The sequence below is a fragment of the Podarcis tiliguerta genome, assembly GCF_965153285.1.
Source record: "Podarcis tiliguerta genome assembly, chromosome: 1".
In the NCBI taxonomy this organism is placed as follows: Eukaryota; Metazoa; Chordata; class Lepidosauria; order Squamata; family Lacertidae; genus Podarcis; species Podarcis tiliguerta.
In genome coordinates, this window is record NC_139534.1 from 95,414,805 (window position 1) to 95,440,880 (window position 26,076).

At 40.7% G+C, this 26,076-nt stretch overlaps 1 protein-coding gene and 1 long non-coding RNA gene across 2 annotated transcripts; one reads left to right on the top strand and one right to left on the bottom strand.

Moving 5' to 3' along the window:
* Positions 1–1,680: 1,680 nt before the first annotated feature.
* On the bottom strand, positions 1,681–25,400 carry SCG5 (secretogranin V). Its single transcript, XM_083453471.1, has 6 exons — positions 25,058–25,400; positions 21,019–21,258; positions 12,187–12,336; positions 9,275–9,387; positions 4,564–4,617; positions 1,681–2,327 (listed from the first exon to the last, which is right to left on the bottom strand). Exons 2-6 carry the CDS (start codon positions 21,230–21,232, stop codon positions 2,223–2,225), a joined length of 636 nt encoding a protein of 211 aa, XP_083309597.1. The 5' UTR covers positions 21,233–21,258; positions 25,058–25,400; the 3' UTR covers positions 1,681–2,222.
* LOC310683682 lies at positions 2,334–9,355 on the top strand. Its single transcript, XR_014514488.1, has 3 exons — positions 2,334–3,055; positions 7,558–7,625; positions 9,247–9,355. It is a non-coding gene; the product is annotated as an uncharacterized lncRNA (long non-coding RNA).
* Positions 25,401–26,076: the final 676 nt, after the last annotated feature.

The window sequence follows — 26,076 nt, forward strand, 5'->3', positions numbered from 1 at the left end:
TGATCTTCTTGCAGTCCATATGTTGACTTTAATTTACTGTATTTTCTCAGTCACGTCTCCTAAGCTCAGTTTCCTTACTCAGGTCTCCTAGGCGAAGATATTTTAAGTGCCCTTATGTACAATGTCACTGGAAGCACAGTGGATTTTAAAAAGAGATGACAAGGTCTGCAATAGCATCTGCATAACATTTATTAATCCATGCGCACTGGGGTAGGAACCTGTGACGAAGACAGAAGGGCAGTACGACAAGAACTTGGAGGTACAAAGTTATTTTCCTTCTTCATACTTTCAGCTTAATCCAACAAATTAAATCATAGAAAATCATAGAATCATAGAGTTGGAAGAGACCACAAGGGCCATCGAGTCCACATTAATTGTATGGGGGAATGTTGTGCCACCAACACTCTTATTTTCCATGTTTCTGCAGAAAGCAATTATTCTCCTTTTCGGTGGAAAAATGATTTTTGTCACCCCAGCCTTTCAAGATTGGAACCTTTCACCCTGTTCCTTCCCTTGTGCCCTGAAACCTTAAAAAAAAACCAAAACCCACCACCCTAGATAGCGTTAGCTGTACGTGATCTTCAAAGTTCTGTCAGCTGTAATTGCAAAGGTTTCTGCCATGGCATTTACTATCATTTAAGATTTGCAATGCTCCCATGTGTTCAACACATGGCTACCAGAGAGTTCTAATGTGGGGAACTACATAGTCACTGGGGGGGGGGGGAGTTGCTGTCATAAATAAAGCAAGCACAAACCGTTACTACAGGCGCCCTTCTCATGGTGAATTAGGAAGAAGGCACAGGAGGAATTCAAGCTGATCCTTCAACTTGTGTCAGAATGCTCCAGCACAAAAGAATAAGTATGCCATGTATGTTGCTGGAGAACTGAGTGCTTAATGTTCCCCCATAAGAATACAGCCAAACAGAAAATATGAGAAAATATTAAAAGTGCTGCATTTCCAGCTGGAAAAATGGAAATAGGGCTTACTCTCTCTACCTAGACTTCCTTTATTCCATTGTCAGCTTCTCAAGCACAACTACTGGGGGGAAAGCTTAAACAATTGTCATAGGCTATCCCCAGTGTGTGTATGTGTGTGTCAAGACACCCATTACTGATGGGGTTTGAACTCTCTTGGTCACATAACCTTGACATTTGTAAATTAATAAATAATGATTAATAATAATAATAATAATAATAATAAATCATTTGTAAACCCTGCCCCCATCTTACTGGGTTGCCCCAGCCACTCTAGGCAGCTGCCAGCATATATAAAAACATAGTAAAACATTAAACCTTTAAAAGCTTCCCTATACATCATTATTCCTGGATTTTTATGTTGCAATGATGGCAGAGAAATTAAATCATATTGGGGATAGGTAGGTATATCTGATTCAAGCCTAGCGTTAGTTAACCATTTGAGATTTGTCATCTCAAGGCAATGTTACTGCATGGGGCTTCCCTTGAAATTCAGCATGTGCAGAAAGGCAATAGTCAGAACCTCTAGTGTAGGATAAACCATCAGGATCACAGACTATTGCTCCGTTATTAGCTGTGGCATCTCCTGGTTAATAATGCACACTGTATAATGCACAGCTGTATAAAGAAAATAAATATTTCACCTTATCATTTGTGGTACCTAAGTTTCACCAGCAAGCAAGTGAAAATGTTTTACTGTGTAGATTCCATTCATAGCAAAGTTTATTTGTCTTCCAGTAAAATAAGGCAAGCCATTTCCTCAAAAATCATCTGAAACACGTTTATATATCCATGCAAATACTGAAGACTGCTTTCAGTGTTTATTAAAACAAACAGCAAGTATCTGACATTTATTGTGAATTAGGCGGTTATTTACAAACAAAACTTAATGAAATAATTGTTCCCAGAGAACAAACATCACATCATAAGTACAATAATAGGAAAATTTTGGGGAAATGGTCCTCTTCTTTACAAGCTGCTTCATAAAGCTGTTTAATTCACGCCAGTTATTAAAATGATAATTTTTTTCAAAGCTTGCTCCAGGTCTAAAGTAAATCAAGAGCTTCCTAATGCCGTAACTTAACAAAAAACACAACTGTGTTCATGTATCTAGGATAACAAATGCTACAAATCCAGCTGCTTTTCAGCAACAAATATATTAGTAATAAACATGCAACCACTATGAGGATTTGAATCACTGATTATGCAGTGATTATATAAGCCGTATTAGGGCTTTCCACAAAGCTTCATTCATTTTCTGCAGTCTCTTTCTCTTCATCTGAAAAATGTGGAACAGACTTCTTTGCCACAACATTGTCCAGCCTTTGTCCTTGAAGATATGGATTTACACTCTGGAAAAAAATATTTTTAATGCAATTAGAAATGGAAAAGAATTCAGGGAGATTTTAAGTGTGTTCAGTGGGGCTTACTCTTTAGTAAGTGTGTTTAGGACTGTATCTGGATTTTTCTCCCTCAATCTCAATTCTGTAAAATGGGGGTAATGATGACCCACCTAATAAAGTCAACTAAAATAAGTATGATTAAACACTCTGTAAGCAAAAGCATCATTCAATCAATAGTGCTATAATTTAGTTTCCCAAGTATCTGATTTGTAAGAATGAGCAAATCTTTATACAACACAGGTTTTTTTCTAAGGCCTTGTCCAAGTCACTTGGCTGAAGGAATTGAGCGTGTTTAGCCTGGAGAAGACTGTTGGCAGGAGGGACGTAACAGCACTCTTCAAATAACTGAAGCTGCCACACAGAAGACAGCAGAACTAGATCTAATGGACTTAAATGACTGGAGGGTAGCTTTCAGTTGAATATCAGGTAGAAACTTGATTCAAGAGCAGTTCAACAATGAATCACCCTGCGACCTTCAGATTACAGGTGGTATACACATTTAATTATTATTATTAATAAATTATAATCAATATGCAGATGACACACTACTCTGTTCCATCTGAATCTGGGAGATGCAGTTCAGGTGTTAGACTGTGGCAGTGATGGTCAGGGAGTGGGCCAATAAACAGGCTGAATCCTGAAGACAGAGATGTGCCCCAAGTTCTCATGACTAGAAGGTGAGAAGGTGGCTTGTTCTGAACAAGGTTGCACTCCCTTGGCAGGAGGACATCTGCAGCTTGGAGGTGCTCCTGGATTCAACAGGTGACCTCGGCGGCTAGGCATGTTTTTGTTGAACTGTTTCTTTAAATCTAAAGGTTCATCATTGTTTCACCCGTTGTGTATACCTTTAAGGGGCTAGAGCAAGGGCCAGAGCAAAATAATGAGATCCAGCTTCACAGCTGTGAAGCATAGCAGGTGCTGCTGAGTTGCATTGATTAAGCTGTGTCGGGAATTGGCTGCAGTATATAAGGGGCAGCACCTAGCTCTGCCTTTTACCCTGGGGATGGGTTGGTGGTTGGGTCGTGTTTGTTTGTAGATGTTTTTGGTGTATAAGGAGTTTTTGTTTTTCTTATTAAAACTTTGTTTAAGTTATTTTTGAGTCCCTTCTTTTTCTAATGCATGGTCTCCCCAGCAAGCTCTCTGCAGCGTTACTACACTGCGAAAAGCCAACAGTTTTTCCCCACACCCAGCTGGACTGCCAGTGATGGCCCCTTTTGGGCAGAAGTGACTTGGCCACTGTACTCCATGCTCTGGTAACTTCCAGATTGTATTATTGCAGTGCGATCTTCATGGGGCCACCCATAAAGATGACTCAGAAACTTCAACTGGTCTAAAATGCAGCAGCCAGATTACTGGCTGGAGTTCTATTCAGATCTCACATAACTGCTATTTTAAAACACCTGCATTGTTTGCCAGTTCATTTCTGGGCCCAGTTTGAGGTGCTCATATTACTGCTTAAGACACTAAATGGTACCTGAAAGGCTGTCTCCTTGCCTACAGACCCTCTCAGGTGTTGATATTAGCAAGTTGGCCCTGCTGGTAATTCAGCCACCCTCAGTTCCTGGGGAAGGGTAATCTCTGAAGCCACTCTGTGCTACTCCCTCTTGACAGATGTGTGTCTGGCAACCTCACCATACAGTTCAGTGAATGCTGAAGCGCACCTCTTTACCCTGGACTTTGACACCTGAGATTTTTAGGGCCCACCCTATTTTTGCGGTTGTAAGTTGTTAAAATCTGTTTTTAAGGTTGTATTTAAATTGCTGTTACCTGCCATGAGACCCTAGGGTAAGAAATAAATTTTATATTAATAATAATATGAAGCACACACAAAACACTGAAATGTTTAAAAAGACAGAGGGAGTTTTCAACTGAGAGTGGTTCTTACACTTCTTCACTTGGAAGCGCATCTCTGGGAGGAGGTGCAAGGTGAATTATACTTCCAGTTTTAATTCAGAATCAAGGGTCTTGGTTAACAAAATATTGGGACATGCTGGCTTAGACTGAAGAATTTTTTTGCAAAAGTTCTATTGCTTATCACAGATATTTACTGGAAGAAAGGACAAAGTCCAAGTTTTAATTTAGATGTACTAATCATCGTATTTCAACAATCTTTTTTTACTTTGCATTTTTGCCTTTTTCTACACTAAGGCACTAAAAGGAAAACAAGTTGCATTCTGAAAATTACCCTTTTCTTTCTTTTTGGTCCACCCTTCATTTTCTCAAAGAGTAAATTCTTATTCTGAAAGAAGAAGAGGGGAAAAACACAAAAGTATGGATCAAATTTTGTAGCTCTTCAAGCAAGACTTTGTGCCATCTAAATATTAGCATATGAATATTTTGGAAAGCAGTTCAGGAGAGAATGCCATGTTGTTGGAAAGATAAACCACAAGAAAACATTTGAATTACTGTAGCTATTAATAAAATATTTTGCTATTCTTCTGGGACACTTAGTGTCATCAACCATTATATGAATAGGAATATATGATGATTCTAAGTTGCATGATGGTTTTAATCTGAACTGTCTCGGAGAGTGGAAAAATCGCTGAGTAGTAGACCACATGCTTTGCATGCACAACATCCCAAGTTCAATATCTGCATAAAAAAATACAAGGCACCAGTTAGGAAGGACCTCTGTTGGAAACCTGCCATCGGTCAGAGCACGAAATACTACGCTAGATGCACCAATAGTCTTTTACTTGGTATAACAGGGATGGGGAACTTGGACTCCAATTCCCAACAGTCCCACCTAGTAATGCCGGTTGTCAGGGATGATGGCAGCTGTAGGTCACCACCATCTACAGGGCCACAAGTTCCTAGTCCCTGTAGTATACAAACTGCAAGGAAGAGCAGAGCCATCAGGTTATGGGCAGAACAGTATTGTTTTTTTATGCAGCACTTGCTCCTGGTGGCTTCTGTGTGTAACACAATTTAATTCTTTTAAAGAATTCTTATCTCAGCTGCTTCCCCTGCAGACTGTTAAGCACCCTCTGGGAAAAGAAATCCTAGTCACAATTCCTTTCTTCATTTAGGTAGCATCCTAATAAACATCCTTCAGAAAAATAAAACCTGTTTGGTCTAGAACGTTTTTAATAGAGTGAACCTTTTAAAAACTGTCTTGGCAGACAGAAAACTATTTTAAAAAATTAAAATTAAAAAGGCAATGACTATGACCACAGCCTGTACAAGTGTTTCCACATATTGCCATATTTCATAGATGTAGTGAGCTCAAATAAGGTCTGGAATGTCAGACACATGCTCAACAGATTTTTGTTTCAATTGGAATTATTCAGTGGTGCTGCACTAAAAAAATGTTAAAGAGAAATTAAGAGAAAACCTCTCTCTCTCTCTCTCTCTATATATATATATAAGATTACTGAGTAATTGCTATGTAAGCAATTGACCCAACAGTCACAATAACAACAGATGTAGTCAGTTTCATAAAACCATCACTTCTGAAATTAAACCTTGATTTCTGAGAAACAAATGCTTTAGGGCACGTCCTGTTCCTGAGACAGCTCCTGCCTCCCCTAGGGTTCTAGGGTGTATCAGGAGCCCCGCAGTGCTGGTAGAATTCAAGATATTCTGCCCACCATGTGATGGATGCAGTAGCTGATTCATCAGCTGAGATGGCTGAAATGGGATTGGAGACACAGGAACACAGCACCTAAAGAGCAACCTTATACAGTGGTACCTTCGTCCTCGAACTTAATCCATTCTGGGAGTCTGTTCGACTCCCGAAACCATTCAAAAATGAAGACGTGGATTCCGATTGGCTGCAGGAGCTTCCTGCACTCAAACGGAAGCTGCATTGGACGTTTGGCTTCTGAAAAACGTTCGCAAACCGGAACACTTCCGGGTTTGCAGCATTCGGGAGCCGATTTGTTTGACAACTAAGCCATTAGGGAACCAAGGTACCACTATACTGTCAGGCCAATGGTTCCCCTAGCTCAGTAGTGCATACGTGGGTGGGATATATGAACCCCACACATATCACCACCTGTTCCATCCATGTTGCCATGAAAGAGCACACCACCAGCAGTACAAAACCCACGAACGGGAAGAATGCAAGTCAGACAATGAGTACCTTTTTCATACCACATGACAGGCAGGCAAAACATAAGCATTTTCCTAGCATGGAGCTGAAGCTGTAAGGGACACATTACCTGCTACCCTGCTGTGTATCCAAAGTGCAGAAGCCCTACTGGAGTTAATGGCTGATAAACCCACACATGTTGCTATTTCTCAGGAGCTCCTTCGTTCTGGACACTGTTCAGTAAAGGCTCCAATTTTGTTACGTGTGTCTCTTTGTGGCTAGAGCACGGTGATCTGGATCCCAGTCCCCAAGCCTAGTCCCAGGTGCGGAGAGCTTGATGGGCTCAAGAGGCAGCGGCTAACTATGGTCCCCTCATGTTTAGGTTACCAGATTTCTTTCAATGAATCCAGGGACAATTTTCAACTTCCTACTAAATAGATGGGTTTTGTCAGGGGACTGATTTATAAATCCAGGGACTGTCCCCAGGGAAACGGGGATGTCTGGTAACCTTACCTCATGGGCAAAAGGGAGATGAGTGCTCCTGTGGGGTGGGTGGGAATGAAGCAGTCAGGTGTGAGGAGGAGGAGGAGGAGATGCTTCCCAAACCAGAAGTGGGAATGCACTGGATGCAGAGTAAACAGGAATGTGTACACAGCCTAAGTCACTGGGGCTGCCCAAGGGAGGTAGTGGGCCCAAAGGGTGGACTGGCCCAAGCAAAGCAGACTCTTGGTTGATGCAGCGCTCTTGCTGAATGGCTCAAATGTGTCTGGGTTGGCAGATGAGTCTTCTTCATTTTCCAAGTGAGGTTTGTCCCCTGGATTCAAAGCAGAGACCCCCCATTGTGTAGAATGAGAGACAGGATCATGGCTTGTCTAGCACCCCCTTGGCTCCTGGCACCTGTGTGACTGGGTGTTGGAGCTATGGGAGGAGGGGGCGATCAAGGCCCTGTGGAGCATCTGATGCCATTCTGCGGCTGTGACTGAGTGGTTAGAGAGTGGCTGTGTGCGATCGCTTGTGGTGTTTGTTTCAGTCCCAGGAGCTCACTTGGCTTTGCTCTCGATGTGACATTTGTTTCTAGGGATGCCGGGGGTACCTCTCCTGTTTTTATACCATTTCTGTACTTCTTGCGTGTGTTTCCCCTTCTAGGTTAAGCATGCATTGGATCTGGTGGTCATTCTGGCATTACAGCAGCCTATCTTCAGATCTGGCACAATGTAAGTATAAGGTTACTTGGCCCAAGGGCTGGCGTCTTTTGTGCCAAACATTATCTGTTCAGTATTTCTCATGTTAATTTAAAACCCAAGTTCACAAGACATTGCTTTTTGCCTGGCCTCAACTATTTCATCAGAGCTGTGCCAAAGAGACAAGGAAACAGAGATGAAATTGGCCAAGAAGAGACATTCTTGGCTACAGTTAATTTCTGCAAACTCACTTGGGGAAAAAAATCAATTTAACATGTAAAACAACAACAGAACTGTACATTATTTCCTCATGGTATCAAGTGTACTTTCCCTTAACTTATTGTTCTACCTGAATCTTCTATAAATGTTTTCCTACAATTTCTTTTTTTTTAAAAAAAAAGCTGGACTGTAATTAAGGCAAAAAGTTGCACTGTGAAAGAAAAGACAGACTCGGCTCAGCAAATATCATATTTTGTTTTGTCTGCCTGAGAATATTTTGAAACCATAACTAATGCTTAAATATAATAAGCAGCAGAGTGCAGATAAGGTTATGAAATCTGATATATAAGAAAGACATTATCCCTGCAATAATGGTAAATTTGAAAATACAGCGCAGGTTTCCCCTAGTGGAGAGTTCAGACTTTTGATGAGACACTGAACATCTCTTGCTCCTCTTGGAACTGAACAAGAATTAAGCATATTTTACATTAGAGGATGTATGAAGCAGAAACTGTCATGCTTTATCTGGATCTCATTTGGATCTCAATTTTCTTATTTTGTTTGCAAAATCATATTAACATCATCATCATCATTATTATTTATATTTATCTCCAAACTTTCTTCCATCGTATAATGAGCTATTGCTTTATAAGAGACATGGTAATGTATTTTGCCAAACATTTTAAGTGTGTAGTATATTTTTAAAAACATATTATTTGCATGAGATGGCCAAAATTAGGCAAGTTTAACCCACTATTTCAGTGAGTGAGTTAAGCATGTGTGTCAATCTAGCCTACTGAAACCAATGGGATAATATATGGTTAGATCATGGCTTATGTTTTAGGAATGCACCTTTCAACACAAAGTAGAGGTATAAAAATAACTTACCCAAAAATCCTAAGTAGAACAGGTATAAATAGTTGAATTAACTATTGAACTTGAATTAACATCTGGTTTGTTTAATGTTACAATCTTTGGTATAGCACAATGTAATAAGAATTTCCAGCATGTGGTAATTTTCACATGACTGACTAAAAGTTTAGGAATCCTAAAGGTGACCAAGTGCTATAAATCTAAAATTGAGTCAGCTGTAATGGAGTAATCATTTTCTTGTGAACAAGCATTGCTAAACCAATGTACGGTATTTATCAACTGAGCATTGACAGCTTTTAGGCTGTGATGAACTAAATTGAAAGCTTTATAGCAACCTTGTAATGCAGGTTACTTTATTCTAAAGTTCTAAATGTTTTGTTAGATTCTTCATACACCAAATATATAGGCAGTGCACATAACAGGGTATAGTAGATTAATGTCCTTTTGTGACAATTGCAATCGAGCTCTAAAGGTCTTTAACAATGTGTTTGACAGTCTAGAGTTCTCTTATATAAAGTTTGTTACAGAAACCTTTTCTTAACTAATTCAGCATTATTTGGAGATTTCCAAAGTAAACAAGATTTACGCACCCATTTTCCCATGCTTGGATAGTCATGTTCTGGATCAAAAAGATGCTGGTGAAGTTGGTATTCTTTGCTGAACTGAGCTGTATCTGGTGTGTTTTCAAGGCATCCATCATCAACTGAAGAAGAAAAAATGGGGGGGGGGGACCTGAGCTGCTTGACATCTTGTAAAATATATCAGCAAAACCACATCATGAACATATGCAATGAATTTTATAATAAAAGGAAAGAAGGTTAGGAAACAGTACTTTTCCTCTTTGGAGGCAACACTCATTTCCACCATTCCTTGGAAGAGGCACAAAGTAAAATTCATTTCTTTACTGATTTCTTGCCGGGTCATATGTTTAATGTGTAAGTCAAACGAATTGCTGTTCAAATATTAAATAAAAAAGGGCAGTACCAAAAATCAAAAGAAGACTCCGCTAACCCAGAAATAGTACCTCTGGTTAAGAACTTTGCTTCAGGGTGAGAACAGAAATTGTGCCGCAGCGCGGCAGCAGCGGGAGGCCCCATTAGTTAAAGTGGTGCTTCAGGTTAAGAACAGTTTCAGGTTAAGAACAGACCTCTGGAACGAATTAAGTACATAACCAGAGGTACCACTGTATAATAATTGTGGGCAGGGGGGAGGCCAAATAGTGTATCTGTTGGAAGATGAGCTTCTTCCAGGGCATTTATTGGCAGAAAGATGCTTAGCTTGCTCAGTAAGTCCCCAATCTGGTGATGACAGAATAAATGATGCAAGGAGGAAGCTGCAGCCCAAGATAAGAAAAGTGGTGGTAAGGGGAAACCTAGCCACTTTAAATGAATTCAAATCTCCAGGGCCTGATGAGCTACACCAAAGGGTACTACTAAAGGAGCTTGCAGGTGTCATTTCAGAGCAACCCTACAGAAGAAAAAAAGGCAACTGGCCAGTCCTGGAAATGGAAGCAAGCCATAACTTACCATCTCTTATGTTTACTACTTCAGGAAAGGGATGAGGCCACAGCAGAGCAGTAGGGGCCCTAATAGTGAAAGGTTTAGGTGCCAAGATGTTTAAATTTGGATAGAACATCTTACTGTGGAAACCACTAAGAGAGGCCCATCTTTCAATATGCCAGTCCACAAACCTCACTGAGGAAATTCTCTAATAAGTTTAACATGTAATATGTTTTTTACAATCTTTACTTAGGCACAGACTGGAGTTTATATTTAAATCTCTGAAAACCGCTTTGCTTAAATGCAAGTAACATATGATTCACTAGCCAGAAAGTGTCCAAAAGAACAGTTTTACAATGACAGCAAGAGTTTCCAAGGAATGCTATCCATTTTCATATCTGGATGCATCTTAGTCAAACCAACAACATTTTGGCTGTAGTTTTAAAATTAAGGGGGGGAAGGCCAGAAATCTATTTTTGATAGACATACTACGGAAGTTATTATTTCAGTCTTGACATTTTAACCACTAACAGAGTCTATTGGGCTAAACAAGATAGGAAAAAAGGAGAAGAAGAAAGGAAAAATCTAGAGAGATAAACAGAAAAATAAGAATTGAGATGTTATTTCTGGAAAAAGAAATTATACAATAGTTCTCTATTCTCAAGCACGCCACAAGAGGTTTCTGAATGTGTTTCATCCCACATAAGTACTTAAGTCACCTGGAAGTATTCACTGAAAATGTCAATAATGTTGTTTCCTGTTTTCCTAGCTCTGCCTTAGACTCAGAAAGGGGAAGGAGACCAAGGCTACCATTCTATACACACTGTACCTAGAAATAAGTCACATGGAACTCAGTGAGATGTACTTTTGAGTAGACATGCACAGGATTGTGCTACTGGACCACAACCCTTTGGATGCTTATCTCAGAACTGAATAAGCCTACATTGGATCAGGCAGCTTGAACAATGGACACTATTTTGTGGAAGGGTCGCTGCCCTAATCTTAAGCATTCCTTACTTTAGGCACCTTTCTGGTAAGTGTGCTTAGGATTTTTTAAAGCATCCTGGAAAATGATTATGTGAATAACCCAAAATCTTGTATGACATATTTATATTATGGGGTAGCTACAATGGAATATATAATCTCATGGACTTTCCACCTTTCTGTGTGGCGAACACTGTCATCAGTATCTGAAGAAAACACTGGCCAGTTATGCAAAAGCAGATCATGGTCAAGGCGTCAATCACCTGCATGGTTCCTTTTCACTTCCCCCACCCCTTCTGGTCCCTGTTCCCATTGGTGATTAGTCCCCAGTTGTCTATCCCAGGGGTCAGCAATATTTTTCAGCTGTGGGCCGGTCCGCCATCCCTCAGCCCATGTGGGGCGCCAGACTATATTTTGTGGGGGGAAATGAGCAAATTCCTATGCCCCACAAATAATCCAGAGATGCATTTTAAATAAAAGGACACATTCATTCTACTCATGTAAAAACATCAGACAGGGGCCACAAATAACCCAGAGATGCATTTTAAAGAAAAGGACACATTCTACTCATGTAAAAACACACTGATTCCTGGGACGTCTGCAGGCCGCATTAAGAAGGCGATTGGGCTGCATCCGGCCCCCGGGCCTTAGGTTGCCTGCCCCTGGTCTATCCTACCTGTTGTCTCCCTGTTGGCAAAAATGGCCAATATTTTGAAAACCTGCACCTTGGAAGCAGAGCCAGTTGTGTAAATGAAAAAGAATTTAAATCCCACAATTATGTGCATAATACACTCTTAGTAGAAAATGTGGATTAATGTAAAACAGGGATGGGGAATATCAGCTCAGGAGCTGAATGCGGCCCTCCACATCTCTCTGTCTAACCCTTAGGATTCTCCCCAAGTCACATTCCTAGTGGCCCTGCTTCACATCCTCCTTTGAGTGTTTTTGCTGGCTGCAATGCCTCTCACGTCTCTTGCAGAATTTAACACAAAACTCTGTAGTAAGTCCATGCAACTTACCTGTCTTTCCAATTGGGCAAGGATTTGGAGGATCTGGGTATCCCTGATCTTCACTGAAATCTTTAGGTATGTTGTCACCTGTCAACTCAGCTACAATATTTGGTATATTTCCATAAGGACCAAGGTGCTGAAGTCCTTCATGGGCACCACCTAATAAAGACAGAACCATACACACCATCTTTTTGATAACATGATCATTTTACTACATTAGATTTACTAAGAAACCAAAGTCAGGACCATGGTTTATTTCTCTAACATTAAGAGGGCTACATTAATGGTCTATATGATAGAAGATGGAGCCTCCCTCTGTTCCCTTTCAATAACTTTCCACATCCATTTCTTCTTGGACAACATCTGTATTTGAAACTGGATGTGCACTTGAGGATGTACATTAACACTAGCCTCAAATACTGCATGGATTCAGGAAGAAAGACCCCAAGGGTAGCAAACTCGGAAAAGGAAAAGCAGAACAATATGGGCATCTGAACTCTCAGTCATTGGCCTAAGGAGGCTTCCTGAAGATGGAGAAAGTGTTCATTCATCCTAGTCAAGATCCACAGCCAGCATTTTCCCATCTGTTTTAGGATCACACCCAATCCCAGTCAGGCTTAGGTCAAATCCAACCATACATTTAAAGCACATGGCTTCCCCCAAAGAATCCTGGGAACTGTAGTTTGTTGAGGGTGCTGGGTATTGTAGCCCTGTGAGAGATAAGCTACAGTTCCCAGAATTCTTTGGGGAAAGCTATGTGCTTTAAATGGATGGTGTGGATGTGACATTAGTGACTCACAATTTCTTCACCATCACGACGTAGCATTTTGGGGATGTCATAAGCTAGCCAATAATACTGCTCTAGGAGGACAGGGTAGATCAAGCATGGCCACAGCTGTTTTGGGACTATAATTCCCATCATCCCTGACCACTGGTCCTGTTAGCTAGGGATGATGGGAGTTGTAGTCCCAAAACAGCTGGAGGGCCAAGTTTGGCCATGCCTGGTGTAGATTAATCATACTAGGTCAACCATCTCTCCACCACCCTTTAGATCTGAAGCAGGGCCTTACTTGAAGGTATTATACTATGCAGAAAGCAGGCAGGATGGGAACAGCTTTCCCATGAATGCACTTCAGCCGCCATGGAATGAACTATAATGGGAATAGCCTGCTAAAACCATTTTTGTTCAGGCAAGCCTATCCTGACAAGCAGAGGCTGTCATATGTTTTAATCTGATTCTAGCTTATTGTTGCTTTTAAATATTTTTGAAGATTTTAAATACTAAGTTTTAACTGTTCTTTACTGATAATTTTATTGCTCTATTCTTTTTATATACTGAGGTTTTATTACAATCAAGCAATGTATAAATGTTGGGGGGGGGGATTACAATGAACCATAATGACAAGTTGCAGGCTGTCAGTGACTTGGCAGGAAGTCTTGGCTGTTTTATTTATTTATTAATCATGTAACAAACAGGATCATAAATAAGGATTTATATCTCCACGAGTAAAAACTGCTTTTTTCAAAATAGTTAAGAGATGATTAAGAACATGCAAGAATGAAGATTTTCCTTTGGAACATGGACAACACTTTGTCATGCTATAAGTCTTCATGTAAATGACTCTGCAAAGCTGCAATCAAGTGCTGCGGGACAACAGCATAATGCAAGAAGACAAAGTTAAGCATATCATTTAAAATGCTATACAATGTGTAGCTTTGCAGAAATTATATATTTGGTTTAGAAATTACCTAAGTAACCATAGGAAAAGAGTCCAGATGTTTTGAGGAAAATGCTAATCATACGCAAAACATTGTTTCTGTGCATCTTTTATGTCTTTCACATGTGAACTAGTTAACGAAGGGTGTGAATAAGTATAGGCAACTGGCTAAGAAATTCCATACAAAAAAAAATGCAAAGCAATATTAGTATCCTTAAAATCACAAATTTGGAATTCAGGATTCTGCACTTCCTTTCTGCGTGGCCATCCAAATTTTAATTGGAGAATAGTGACTATTTGGAACTGGTTAACAGAAAACAATAGAAATATTTTGAAAATTAACTTTAGGTCTAGTTTTATTTTAATAAAAATTTACACACAAAGTGCAGCAGGTTAAAGAACGCCTCAGATTTCTTTTGTCGTGTTTGTTTGACTTGCCTCTTAGCTTAGGTGATGAACGATGAATGGCAGTCCACAAAAAGCCACAAGCTGAATTAATTTGTTGGGTGCCTCATACAGCCTGTGGTCAGCTTACCCTTTTCTTGAGGTAAAGAGCTCACAGGCAGCACACACCTCAGAGTCCCTGGTGCTGGGGACAAATAACTTTAGTCCATGTGCTGACATTGAAATCAAAGAAGCATCTGACTTATCACTGTTGAAAGCAGTGGTATACTGCACAGATCCTAATTTGGTCCAGCACGGCAGTTTTTTCTGTTATGTTCAATTATCCAAAATTCCTACTCGTTGCATCTCTCTCTCTCTCTCTCCCACGTCAATATAGATTTCGTGAAAAGAACACATCTATTCATCTAAAAATAGTGGAGGTGGGCAGGTTGAAGTAATTCATGTCTTTTTGTCTTTGATGGGATAATGAGAAGCAGCCACTACTGGCACACCAGTAGTTTAATGGATCAAAGAGCAACAACAGATTATTTATTCTGGAATGGACGATCCAGCATTAACTGCCAAAGAGGGTACACTGGAGAACACAACAATTCAGATTTCTTCTTAGACCTTACTCCTTCTGCATCACATCACTTGCTACCTTGCAAATTCTTAATCTGCAGGGAATGAGCTTTCAAAACAGGCTTGTTAAGAAGTTAAAGTGTTCTCCAACAAGTTAGTACCCGCCCGTGAATCTTCTTTTCACTTCACTGTGAGAGTGGGGAAACCATGTATTCCTCATTTGCTTATCTGTTTCCGATTTGTTCAAATTCTGTCAAAATTACCAAAGCTCCCTTTATAGCTAAAACGTAAAGACAAGCAGCCACACCCAACCTCTCTCACCACCAAGGAAATACAAGTGAATAGTAAGAGAACCCACAAAAGTAACGCTGACACAACCCCTCACACACACTCAGTAGAATAACAGAAGCATAACCACCCCACCCCACTCGCCACTCCCTCTCTTCTTCTTCTTCTTCTTCTTCTTCTTCCTAATTGTTTAAATCAATTCATAAACTCATACATTGACCACTAATAATGAAACACATGTTGTAGATATTTTTCCACATTATGCATGCTGTTTTTGTGATATACAAATGACATGAGAAAACTTGGTATACTTATTTGTATAACATTATTCTTGTTTATAAAACCTAATAATAATAATAATAATAATAATAATAATAAATTAAAGCTTCCTTCCTGTTCTGTAACTCAAACTGTAAAGGCCTCTCTGTGCCACAGACATAGAAAGGTTTAACAGCCATTCCTTCTCACAGGAAACTCCACTTCTTTGGGGAAGGAAGGCTAGGGATCTCTAAGAGAAAACCTCAGAACGTTCCTCACACAACTCCCAATACAGTGGTACCTCAGGTTACATACGCTTCAGGTTACATACGCTTCAGGTTACATACGCTTCAGGTTACATACGCTTCAGGTTACAGACTCCGCTAACCTAGAAATAGTGCTTCAGGTTAAGAACTTTGCTTCAGGATGAGAACAGAAATCATGTTCCGGCGGCGCAGCGGCAGCGGGAGGCCCCATTAGCTAAAGCAGTGCTTCAGGTGAAGAACAGTTTCAGGTTAAGAATGGACCTCCAGAACGAATTAAGTACTTAACCTGAGGTACCACTGTATTCTTCAGGAAAACCCATGACCATTAAATCTGGTACAGTAAATCTAGTACACAGCTTTACCAAGTGTCCCCTTTCATACCAAACCTGTCCTCTTTCACTCTTAGACCAGAATTGCGAGGTGGCCTGTGGTTGGTGTTCCTCTTCTTCTCTCCAACCTTTTTCTTTAAAAAAAAAAAAACTTAATTAACTGGCAAGCCAATAGCTTGCAGCTGCAGTGCATAATGAATTGAAGCATCAAGTGCTCTTTGGAAACAATATCCTTTTTCAGGGATATCGTATGGAGGAAGAAATGGCTGCCCCCGTAGGCCCATCTCACTGAAAAAGGAAACGGGGGCATTTGAGGATTCAATCTGCAGTGAATAGCAGCTGTGAGCTGCTGGCTTGCCAATTAATTAAGGTTAATAAACAAGAACAAGACCGCCACCTTGCCTTATAGTAAAAATCACCATACCCCAAAAGAACTGGCATTAATTTCTTTAGTGGTCAATAGAGTGCAGTTGTTTTGTATTTCCCATATATTTTCAGTTCTATTGTGTTCATGGTATATTATTGTGTTTTAGCACTTCCATATAATATATTAAGCTTGCTAGCTGCCTTGAGCTTCTTTTGCACATCTTATTTATTTCTAATTACTATTTTTTATTTGTACTGTAGTTGTTTCAGTGGGAAATTAATTGGCTTCCCTTCTGTAAAATTGTAACTAAATTCCTGAAATTATTTCTAAATATGCATCACGTGTGTGTGTGCAACTTTGTCTCCTCTTTTCTTGTGGTACATACCCTCTGCTCTAGTGATGTGTACATGGCAACCTCACCAATACAAGTTTTTAGTGTAGATATGTTATGAAGTGGAGCAGCGAGTCTACAGGAAATGATTCCCAGTATTATATCCTTTTGGTCACTGTGCTAACAAAGAAGAGTTTTCGGCATCTGCAGCATCTCTACAATGCACAAAACCACAGGCTTTTCAAATGAATGTTAGATGCTTTGAAACCCCAAAGATGGAGATTTAATTGTTTTGTATTACATTCCTCCAAGTGTTTAGATATTCTTGTTTACCATTTAGTTGCAGAACATCCTTCAGACACCATCAAGTCAACTTCCGTACATTGTACAGACCTCTTGCACCAGAGTTCTGCCCACTATGAAAAAAAGCATCTCAGAGCCTCCAGATATAGTCTATTATTTATTGTGTGTACATAGTTAAAATGTCAAGTGCTTGCCAAAATTCCCCTGGACTACATACAAAGCAGTTTTTATGCCAATACACATTATTGTTTCCTTCAGTTCAAAATTTCTCCCTCGCCTAGTTCCTTTGTTTAATCCCACGATTTTAGTGCCTTATTTTTGCACTTTTGGGTGATTTTGTAAACCTTCACAAAGTGTTTACCTAGCAAAGGACCAGGGTGGCAGAAACAAATTACTGACTGCTATATTGCAGACAGTAATTCAAACACGCCATTAATTCTAGCATTGTTCTTTCGATGTTAGGCTTAATAGAAGCCCAGCTCAAAAATCAAAATAACGCAGTATAAACATGCTGCCTTGTCAACCATGAAAGTTAATAGACCACCTTCTCAATGACGATGATAGCATCAAGGCCGCCCTCTTGATGAGACTGTTGCCTGGACAACAGTGCAAATTTATCACATAATACACACAATAGTCACCTGTGGAGGCAATACTCATACTGATCTTGGTTTACTCAATATTCTCCAGCCTCATAAGTCATGTTCATGTTATTCCTGAGCAGGTAATTCCAGCACAATGGAGGGGGGGGGTGTCACATGCTCCACCCCATGTCCCTGCATGTGCTGGCAGGGTGGGGTAGGAATAAATACTGCATGCTTTCAGTTTTGAATTTTATATTTTTATTCAGGTCTATTCTTTATTTATTTGCTGTGCTGGGAAATTTTAAGTTCTTCTAGTTGTTATTGTTAATTCTTGGATGTTTTTTGTTGGCAGTGCAGCAGCAGAGATCATTCATTTAATATTGAAGTCAACTAGTCAAGAGAGTTGATGGGTGGAGGTCTTACTGAGCAACCCAACATAATGGCATGATGTTCACAGAGGCAGCATGTGTTCCGATTGGCTGTGTTGTTCTGCAAGAACTTTCCTCTGTAGGTTTGATTAAATGTCTCCCTGCTACGTACAAAGCCTGAACTAAGAAAGACAAAACCTCTCTGTTCCTTTCTGAAGTCCCCCCCCCACACACCATAATTTCCTCAGTAAAGTGTTATCAATACTTTTCTCTCTGGACTATGTGTTATTTAAGTGCTAGTAGTTTTATTTTATTTTCCTGTAAACTGCCTTGCAAGGGTAATATGCCCTCAAAGGTGGGGTAGAAATGCACTAAATAAATAGATTAGGTATAAGTGGCAAGTCTCATTGGCACTTTCCAAGCTACACAAGTGCTCAGTGCCGACAAGCTGTCATGTGAAGGAAAGCCTTTGTGAAGCACTGCCATTCCTTGCTCATGGTCCTTGGAATACAGATTATAAAATATCTCTAAATCCCCCCTCCCCACCGACTTACTCAGCCCTCTGAGGAACGTAAGGCTCCACCCACCATGAAATACTTGATGAAGATGAACTCAGGGCAGATTAAATCTTTTGTCTCCAAATTCTGGTTTATGATAGTCTATTAAAAAAGAATTGCTCTTCTGAATACCTGCTTTCATACTCCCCCACTCCCTGCTCTTTAAATAATCCTTCTGTAGATGGTTAAATTACACCAAGCAAGACTGCACAGCAATAGGAGTAGAAAATTCAGGAAGGCTGCAGTTACTGCTATACTTAATTATTTTATTGTTCTTATAAGGAATTATAGCAGGTCTTCAAAGGAAACCCAGTCACCAGCAAATAAATTGTTGTTAAGATAAAGCTTTGATTTGTAACACTAACATCTTGGACATTATTCCATTACACACTTCTAAAACGCATTTGGCTGCTGCTTAGCTGTTAACATACAGTGCACCATCCGCTGACTAAACTGTATAAATACAGTCTTAACTGGATTCCTAGAACTTACTTCCAGCACTCAACAGCCACCTAATGTCTAAGCAAGGAACAGCAAAGCATTTATCAAGGTAGCCCACTGAAACCTATTTTAATAACAACACGGTCCCTGACTGCATAATCAACAATGCAAGTCTCATGAACACATTTAGACATATTTCAGAGTCTCAGTGATAACTAGAAAGGCAGAGTTGTACAGCAGTTGTACATTACCTTAAGTAAATGTTTAAAATATTCTAAAATGATCTTTCTTGTACGCTGTGATGTGGCTAAGAAGTGGCATTTTATATGCTGATGAAATCTCAATAGAAAGAACTGCAAAAGTTAGGATAGTTTTGAGCTTCCACACTTCTGTGAAAGAGGGAGGGCCATAGCTCAGTAACAGAGCACATGTATACAGATGAATTTATAGCTGCTGCTATGCTCTGCATGTGTAAGTCCCAGGTTCAATATTTGAAATCCCCAGCTAAAAAGCATTTTAGGCAGCAGGGCACTGAGACACTTTGGAGAGCTGCTGCCAAGATATCCCAGTGGGATTAATGGACCAAGAGTCTGAGGACAGGGACAGTCTTTTTTTGTTTCTTTTTTATGACTTGTCAGCTGCTCTAAGAGGCTTTTTCGGCTGAAGAGCCAAATTTTCAAAAGCTGCACTTTAGAGCTACTCACAGAGCCAAACTTGATGGGACATTGTGTGAATGCAAACAGCAACTGTGCATGGAGAGCACATCAGGTGTTCTGGAACCACAATGGTCAACATTTGTGCTGGTGCTTATGCATTAGACACAGATGTCATATACTGGCAATGTAATGTCACAATCCGTAACATTTCAATGCTTTATTCTATTTCACTAACTTCTATTGGTGTAGAAAAAGGGTGGGAAACTCCAACTCCCTTCAGCACCAGCCAGAAGGTCAATAGGGATGACTTGTAGTACAACATATGGAGGACCACAGGTTCCCCACCCCTGGTGTAGAAGTATGCAAGCTGTTGGGCTTTCTTCCTTAAGGAGAATGGGATTCAATTGTTAAAGCTCACATAGAAGCTGCAGGAAATGCTTTCAACATAGCAACAGATCAATATGGTAGTCACAAACAATGCATCCCATGGAGGACTCCAATGGCATGGAGAACTTCTATGCCAGTAGCTATCAGGAATTTTGCTTACTTTTTTAAATGTCTACTTTGCCTTTCAGCAACAAATGCCCAAAGTGGCTTGAAACCATTTATTTATTCAACAGAATGTATATAATGCTTGGTTGTGGTTTACAAGTGGTTTACAAAAGTGGTTTACAAAAAGAATAAAACAACAAAATTATCAAAAAAGAAGTTAAAAACAGCTATTTAAACCATCCAAAAAGTAATTAAAATCAACAATAAGCCCAAAACAAGTTAAAATGCGTATCAACATTCTACATATCTGGGTAAGCTTGCCTAAACAAAAATGTTTTTTTCCGGGCACCAAAACGATTATATAGAATACATTCACAGCCATAAAATACTGCTACTAACAGAAGCAAAAGAAATATACACGACAACAGAAGAAGTGAAACAAGCCAAATGCCTGGCAAAATATAAGGGGCATGCTGGCAAGGAGACTCTCCACACAATTGACAATCCTTGTCTTTAGCAGCTTTAACCTGTTATGACAGCCACGTGGAGCTGTTACTGCAAAGAAGAATTTCCAGCTGCCTCCACAAGATGGAAGCAGTGCTTGAATTGGCCCATAGCCTCAACTAGAGAGAGAAAACAATTTTTCAGAGTGTTCCTAAGCATCGTTACTCAGAAGCACGTCCCAGAGTTCAGGGGAACTCATTCTCTAATGAATGTGCATAGGACTCTACCATTAACCAGCAACGCTTGCTTCACAAATTAAATAAACCATCTAACACTAACCTGTAACTAACCTTATTTTCTGTGATAGGTTTTTTTCATTTGATATGAATCCAGAGCTAAGGAATCACATACAGAATGACAGTTAAGTATTGGTTTAAAAATTGGTTTAATAATTCAGAATGATAAATATTCACCTTCAATATTCTGTGGGCCTACAAGATTCATTGCTTGGTGCGCTGGGTATTCAACTCTGGGTCTAGCAATGCCCAACTGCTCCATTACCCCATGTAGAAGTCTTTGGATATCGGCTTCAGAAACTCTGTCTGGGCTCCTGGGATTGTGACTAAAAGTCAAAGCCAGCCTAAACGTCAGAAGAAGTATCATGCTGCATAGCGCAGTAGTAGCCATGGTGCCGTCAATCTGTATTTTGCAACCTGTGCCAAAGAAATAAATGAATGAAAATATAAAATAAGACAGAGGGCCTTCTCGGTGGTGGCGCCCACCCTGTGGAACACCCTCCCTTCAGATGTGAAGGAAATAAGCAGCTATCGTATCTTTAAAAGACGTCTGAAGGCAGCCCTGTTCAGGGAAGTTTTTAGTATTTAATGCTGTACTATTTTTAACATTTGATTGAGAGCTGCCCAGAGTGGCTGGGGAAACTCAGTCAGATGGGTGGGGTATAAATAATAAATTATTATTATTATTATTATTATTATTATTATTATTATTATTATTATTAAATAACACACCTCCTCCTTTTTCTTTTTCTTTTTGTTTTAAAAAGGAACTGGTCAGCTTCTGTTAGCAAATAAATATACTAGTTTTCCAAAGGCAAGGTTCCACAAACTAGTGGTGGGACCTTTTATACAAAGGTAGATTACATGTATATGGCACTGTGAGATCAGGGGTTTGAGCAGGGTAGATGGCCTATGAAAGAACATTTACAGTCATGTTGGCCCCATGGACAGAGATATCCTTTGTTAGGAAAAATGTAGGTAAGGAGATAAGATAAGGAGATAATTATTATGACTGGAATATAAGGTAAATTAGTAAGATTTTGGAATGTAGAAATAAAGCAAATAATTAAGCTATCAATTGTAGCACGTAGGGGGGCACTTTATCTAAATTATATAATTTGGTATTCAAATGAATGGTATTAATAATTGTATTATAAATTGGTATTGTTAAAGAGGCTATTATTGGATTGTAATGGAAAACTAATAAAAATTATTATTAGAAACAAGAAGGAAAGGAGATGGTTGGAGAAGATGATCGACTCTGATTCCCTCCCCTCTAGCTAGGGGAAGTGGGCAACCTAACTGTGAGTGGACCACAAGAGACTTTTTTTTTAAAGCAAAACCAAAACTAAGAAGAGAAACCCAAGCCTGAACCCAAGGTAGCCAATGTGGTACACCACACTCAGAATCTTGTGGGATGCAATTCCCATTAGCCTCGGTCAGCATGGCCAAGGGTCATGGATGATGGGAGTTGTACTCCACAATATCTGGGTGGCATCACTTTGACTACAATCCACTGTTAGAGGCAGTTCCCTAAACTGGATGGATGGGAGGCTGCCTGCTCCTGATGGGACTACTCTCCCTCTGAAGGAGTAGGTATGCAGCTTGGGGGTACTTCTCAATCCATTGAGGCTCAAATGGCCTCGGTGGTGCAGAATGCCTTCCATTAGCTTCAGCTGGAGGCCTTGCTGCACCCCTAATCTGGACAGGTATAGCCTAATGTCTGCTGCCTATGCTCTGATAACCTCTAGTTTAGATTACTGCAACACATTACAGTGGTACCTCGGGTTACATACGCCTCAGGTTACATACGTTTCAGGTTACAGACTCCACTAACCCAGAAATAGTGCTTCAGTTTAAGAACTTTGCTTCAGGATGAGAACAGAAATCGTGCTCCGGCAGCGTGGCAGCAGCAGGAGGCCCCATTAGCTAAAGTGGTGCTTCAGGTTAAGAACAGTTTCAGGTTAAGTACGGACCTCCAGAACAAATTAAGTACTTAACCCGAGGTACCACTGTATTGTTGAATGGTCTCTTTAAATTTGAAGGTTCATTATTGTTACACGAGATGTGTATTTCTTTAAAGGCCAGAGCAAATAACGTGACCTAGTTTCATAGCTGTGAAGCAGTATAGCAGGTGCTGTTAAGTTATGTTAATTAAGCTGTTGGGTATGGTATATAAAGAGCAGCATGTAGCTCTCTCAGTACCCTGGTGGATGGGTTATGCTTATTGATATGTTGTAAAAGGAGTTTTTGTTTTTGTTATTAAAACCAAGCAAAAGTTACTTTTGCGTTCCTTGTAATGTGCACGCCTTCTGCAGCGCAACTAATCTGCAAATAGCCAACAATTATACATGGGGCTGAAGTTTGGAAACTTCAGTTGCTACAGAATTCAAGTCAGGTTTCTCACCAGGCATATAACGCCAATCCTGGTCTGACTGCACTGGCTGCCAATTAGTTTCTGGGCCCAATTCAAAGTGCTGGTTTTGACCTATAAAGCCTTAAATGGCTCCAGACCACAATACCTCAAGGACTGCCTCTCTTAATATGGACCAAACCAGACCCTGTGAACATCTTCGGAGGCCCTTCTTTGTGTGCTTCCTCCATGAGAGGTCCAGAGGACAGCAACATAAGAATGGGCCTTTTCTGTAGCAGCTCCCCAAGGAGGCCCACCTGGTGGCTTTGTTACATATCTTTAGACACCAGGCAAAACCATTATTCTTCTCCCAGCCCTTTAGCTAATTAAACAATCTATGGCCTTTTAAAATGGCAGCAGCGGCAGGGGTATTGTTTTTGTTTGTTAATATATTTTTTGTGTTTTCATATTGTAAACCAACCTCTGATCCTTTGATAAAGGGTGGTATAGAAAATTTAATAAATAATAGTAATAATAGTGGTATTAGTAATTCTACAGTAAAGAAACTGGAATTTGGCTCCAGAGCCTTTATATTCAACTCTGCACTGCCAATTGAACAATTGCGACTAAATAATGCAAATAAATTACTGCACAAATGTTGAGTATTAAACAATTTTTCAAGCTGTATTTATCTTTCTATCTTTTTGTTATTATTTCAATTTGGTTCCAGAATCGATTAGATTTGATTTGAAATCAAGCTTCAGTTTCTTTACAATTAAATTGTACAATGCTGTGCTGCACTGCCTAGTCAAGGATTTTTATTTGGAAAAGGCAAAATGGTCATGGGCTACCAGCCTTGATTTAGAAATCAGAACATTTTCTGTAACTGATGCATTGTTTATTTTACTCAAGAAACTTGTAACCTGTCATGCTCCTACATGTAAGATGTTCCCCACATGTCCCCCTCTCCCCTTTCATCCTGTTTATTCCAATTAGATAGGTCTCCAAAAGGTGGAAGAGATTAAACAGACAGAACACACCAAATCACATCACCTTACCATCTTGTTTACCTTCGTAAAATATCCCAGCCACATCCTAGGCATGTTTTGTTTCCTCAGTTTAATGAAACTTGCCACACCTGTCTACTCAGAAATAAACCCCATCAAACTCAATGGGGGGGGGGGGGTTCACTTCCAGATAAATGGGAACACAAGAGGATTTTGTAGCCTTACACTCCCAAGTGGACATAAAATTGAAGCCTATATTTCATTTCTTCATGTTCACGGTGCATGCTGGGAAAGCTTATTTCATACCCGGCGCAGCACATGCGGCATTATTATTATTATTATTATTATTATTATTATTATTATTATTATTCCAACACGGGAGGCCTACCTAAGCGGGAAAACAAGAGGAGTGGCCCACGAATGCCTTTCAAAGGCTATTCGTTTTGTATGGCAACCAAGCGTTTTTTAAAATACCCCAGTTAAGGGATTTCGAAACGAATTTCCCCTCTTTGCAACCTTCTCTCCCCCCCCCCCCGTCCCCCGCTACCAGAAACCAAGGGCTGGCGTGGCCGCACCCGTTGCGACCTAAATTCTCCCTATTTTAGAGGGAGGAGTAGGAAGCCCGAGACTCCACCCGAGAGCAACGCTTCCCATTCTTGGCCCCCCACCACCTCAGCAAAGACCTCCCCGCTCCTTGGGGAGAAAGGAAGCGGGGAAACCTCCCTCCCACTCCCCTCGAGCCCGCGCCCCATGCAGCCTCAGTTCTCCCGCGTCGCTGCTGCTCAGCGCTCCTGGGTATTCCCGGTCCCCCTCCGCCGCCATTCCGGTTCCCAAGGGAAGGAGGCGACGCACTCACCACTTTGGACCAGGAGAAGCCCGAGGGCCGCGCGCGCTCTCTCTCTCTCTTCCCCTCTCGCTTCTGCGGCTCGCCGGCTGCTTCGAGCGTCACCTGCTTGGCCAGGCGCAGAGCGAGGCTGCCCGCGTAGACGCACAGCGCGATGAACTATGAATCATTCAATGGGGGGGGGGGGGAAGGCTCTGTCCTCCGCCGCCGCATCCTTCTCCTCTCCCCTCGCAGGTGCAGCAGAAGGAACGGTTGCCAGGATTCCCTGAGGGAGACGCGACCCCGGCAGATGGGCTTTTTTTTTGTCCTCCCATTTACACACGCTGCAGATAAGGGGCCTGATGCTCAAGGATGGGAGGGCGCAGATGGTTTTGTTTGCTTTCTGGCCACTGAATCTCTCCCCTTGCCCGCCCTGCAGCGAGTCCTCTCCTGGTGGTTTGATACGGGGATAACTGGGAAACACTGGCCTGCGAGCGCTGCAGTTGGAGAACAGCCTTTACCAAAGGTGCCATGGGCGTTGAAGACACTGGAACTCAGGACTAAAGGGAGAAAGGCGCTACGGGAGAAAGCTCATGACACCTTTGGTAAAGGCTTTTCTCCAACTAGAGCGCTTGTAGGCTAGTGTTTCCCAGTTGTCAGTGTTTATACTACATTTTTTTATATGGCAACCCTAAATCAGGCTATACATATTTTGGGAGCTTGTTCCAGCCTTGGTGTACAAGAGGTTGCTACACAATTTTCAATGGTTATTTCCTTTTGCACAGTTAAGAAATATTCCTTCTGTTGAATTGGTTCTAAAAAGTTAATCTTATCATATATGGCATTGAGGAGTTTTGTATCCAACTAAGTTCTATCCAGATTAGACCCATTGAAATTAATGGGCCCAAGTAGTCATGCACATTGATTTCACTGGGTCTTGTTTACCAACACCCCCCAGTCCACAAAAGTAGTAAGTATACTAGTTTCTGGGAGGAAAAGTCAGGCAGAGCCTGTGAGTGACAGTACTCCACAGCTCTGTAGAAGGGCAGAGG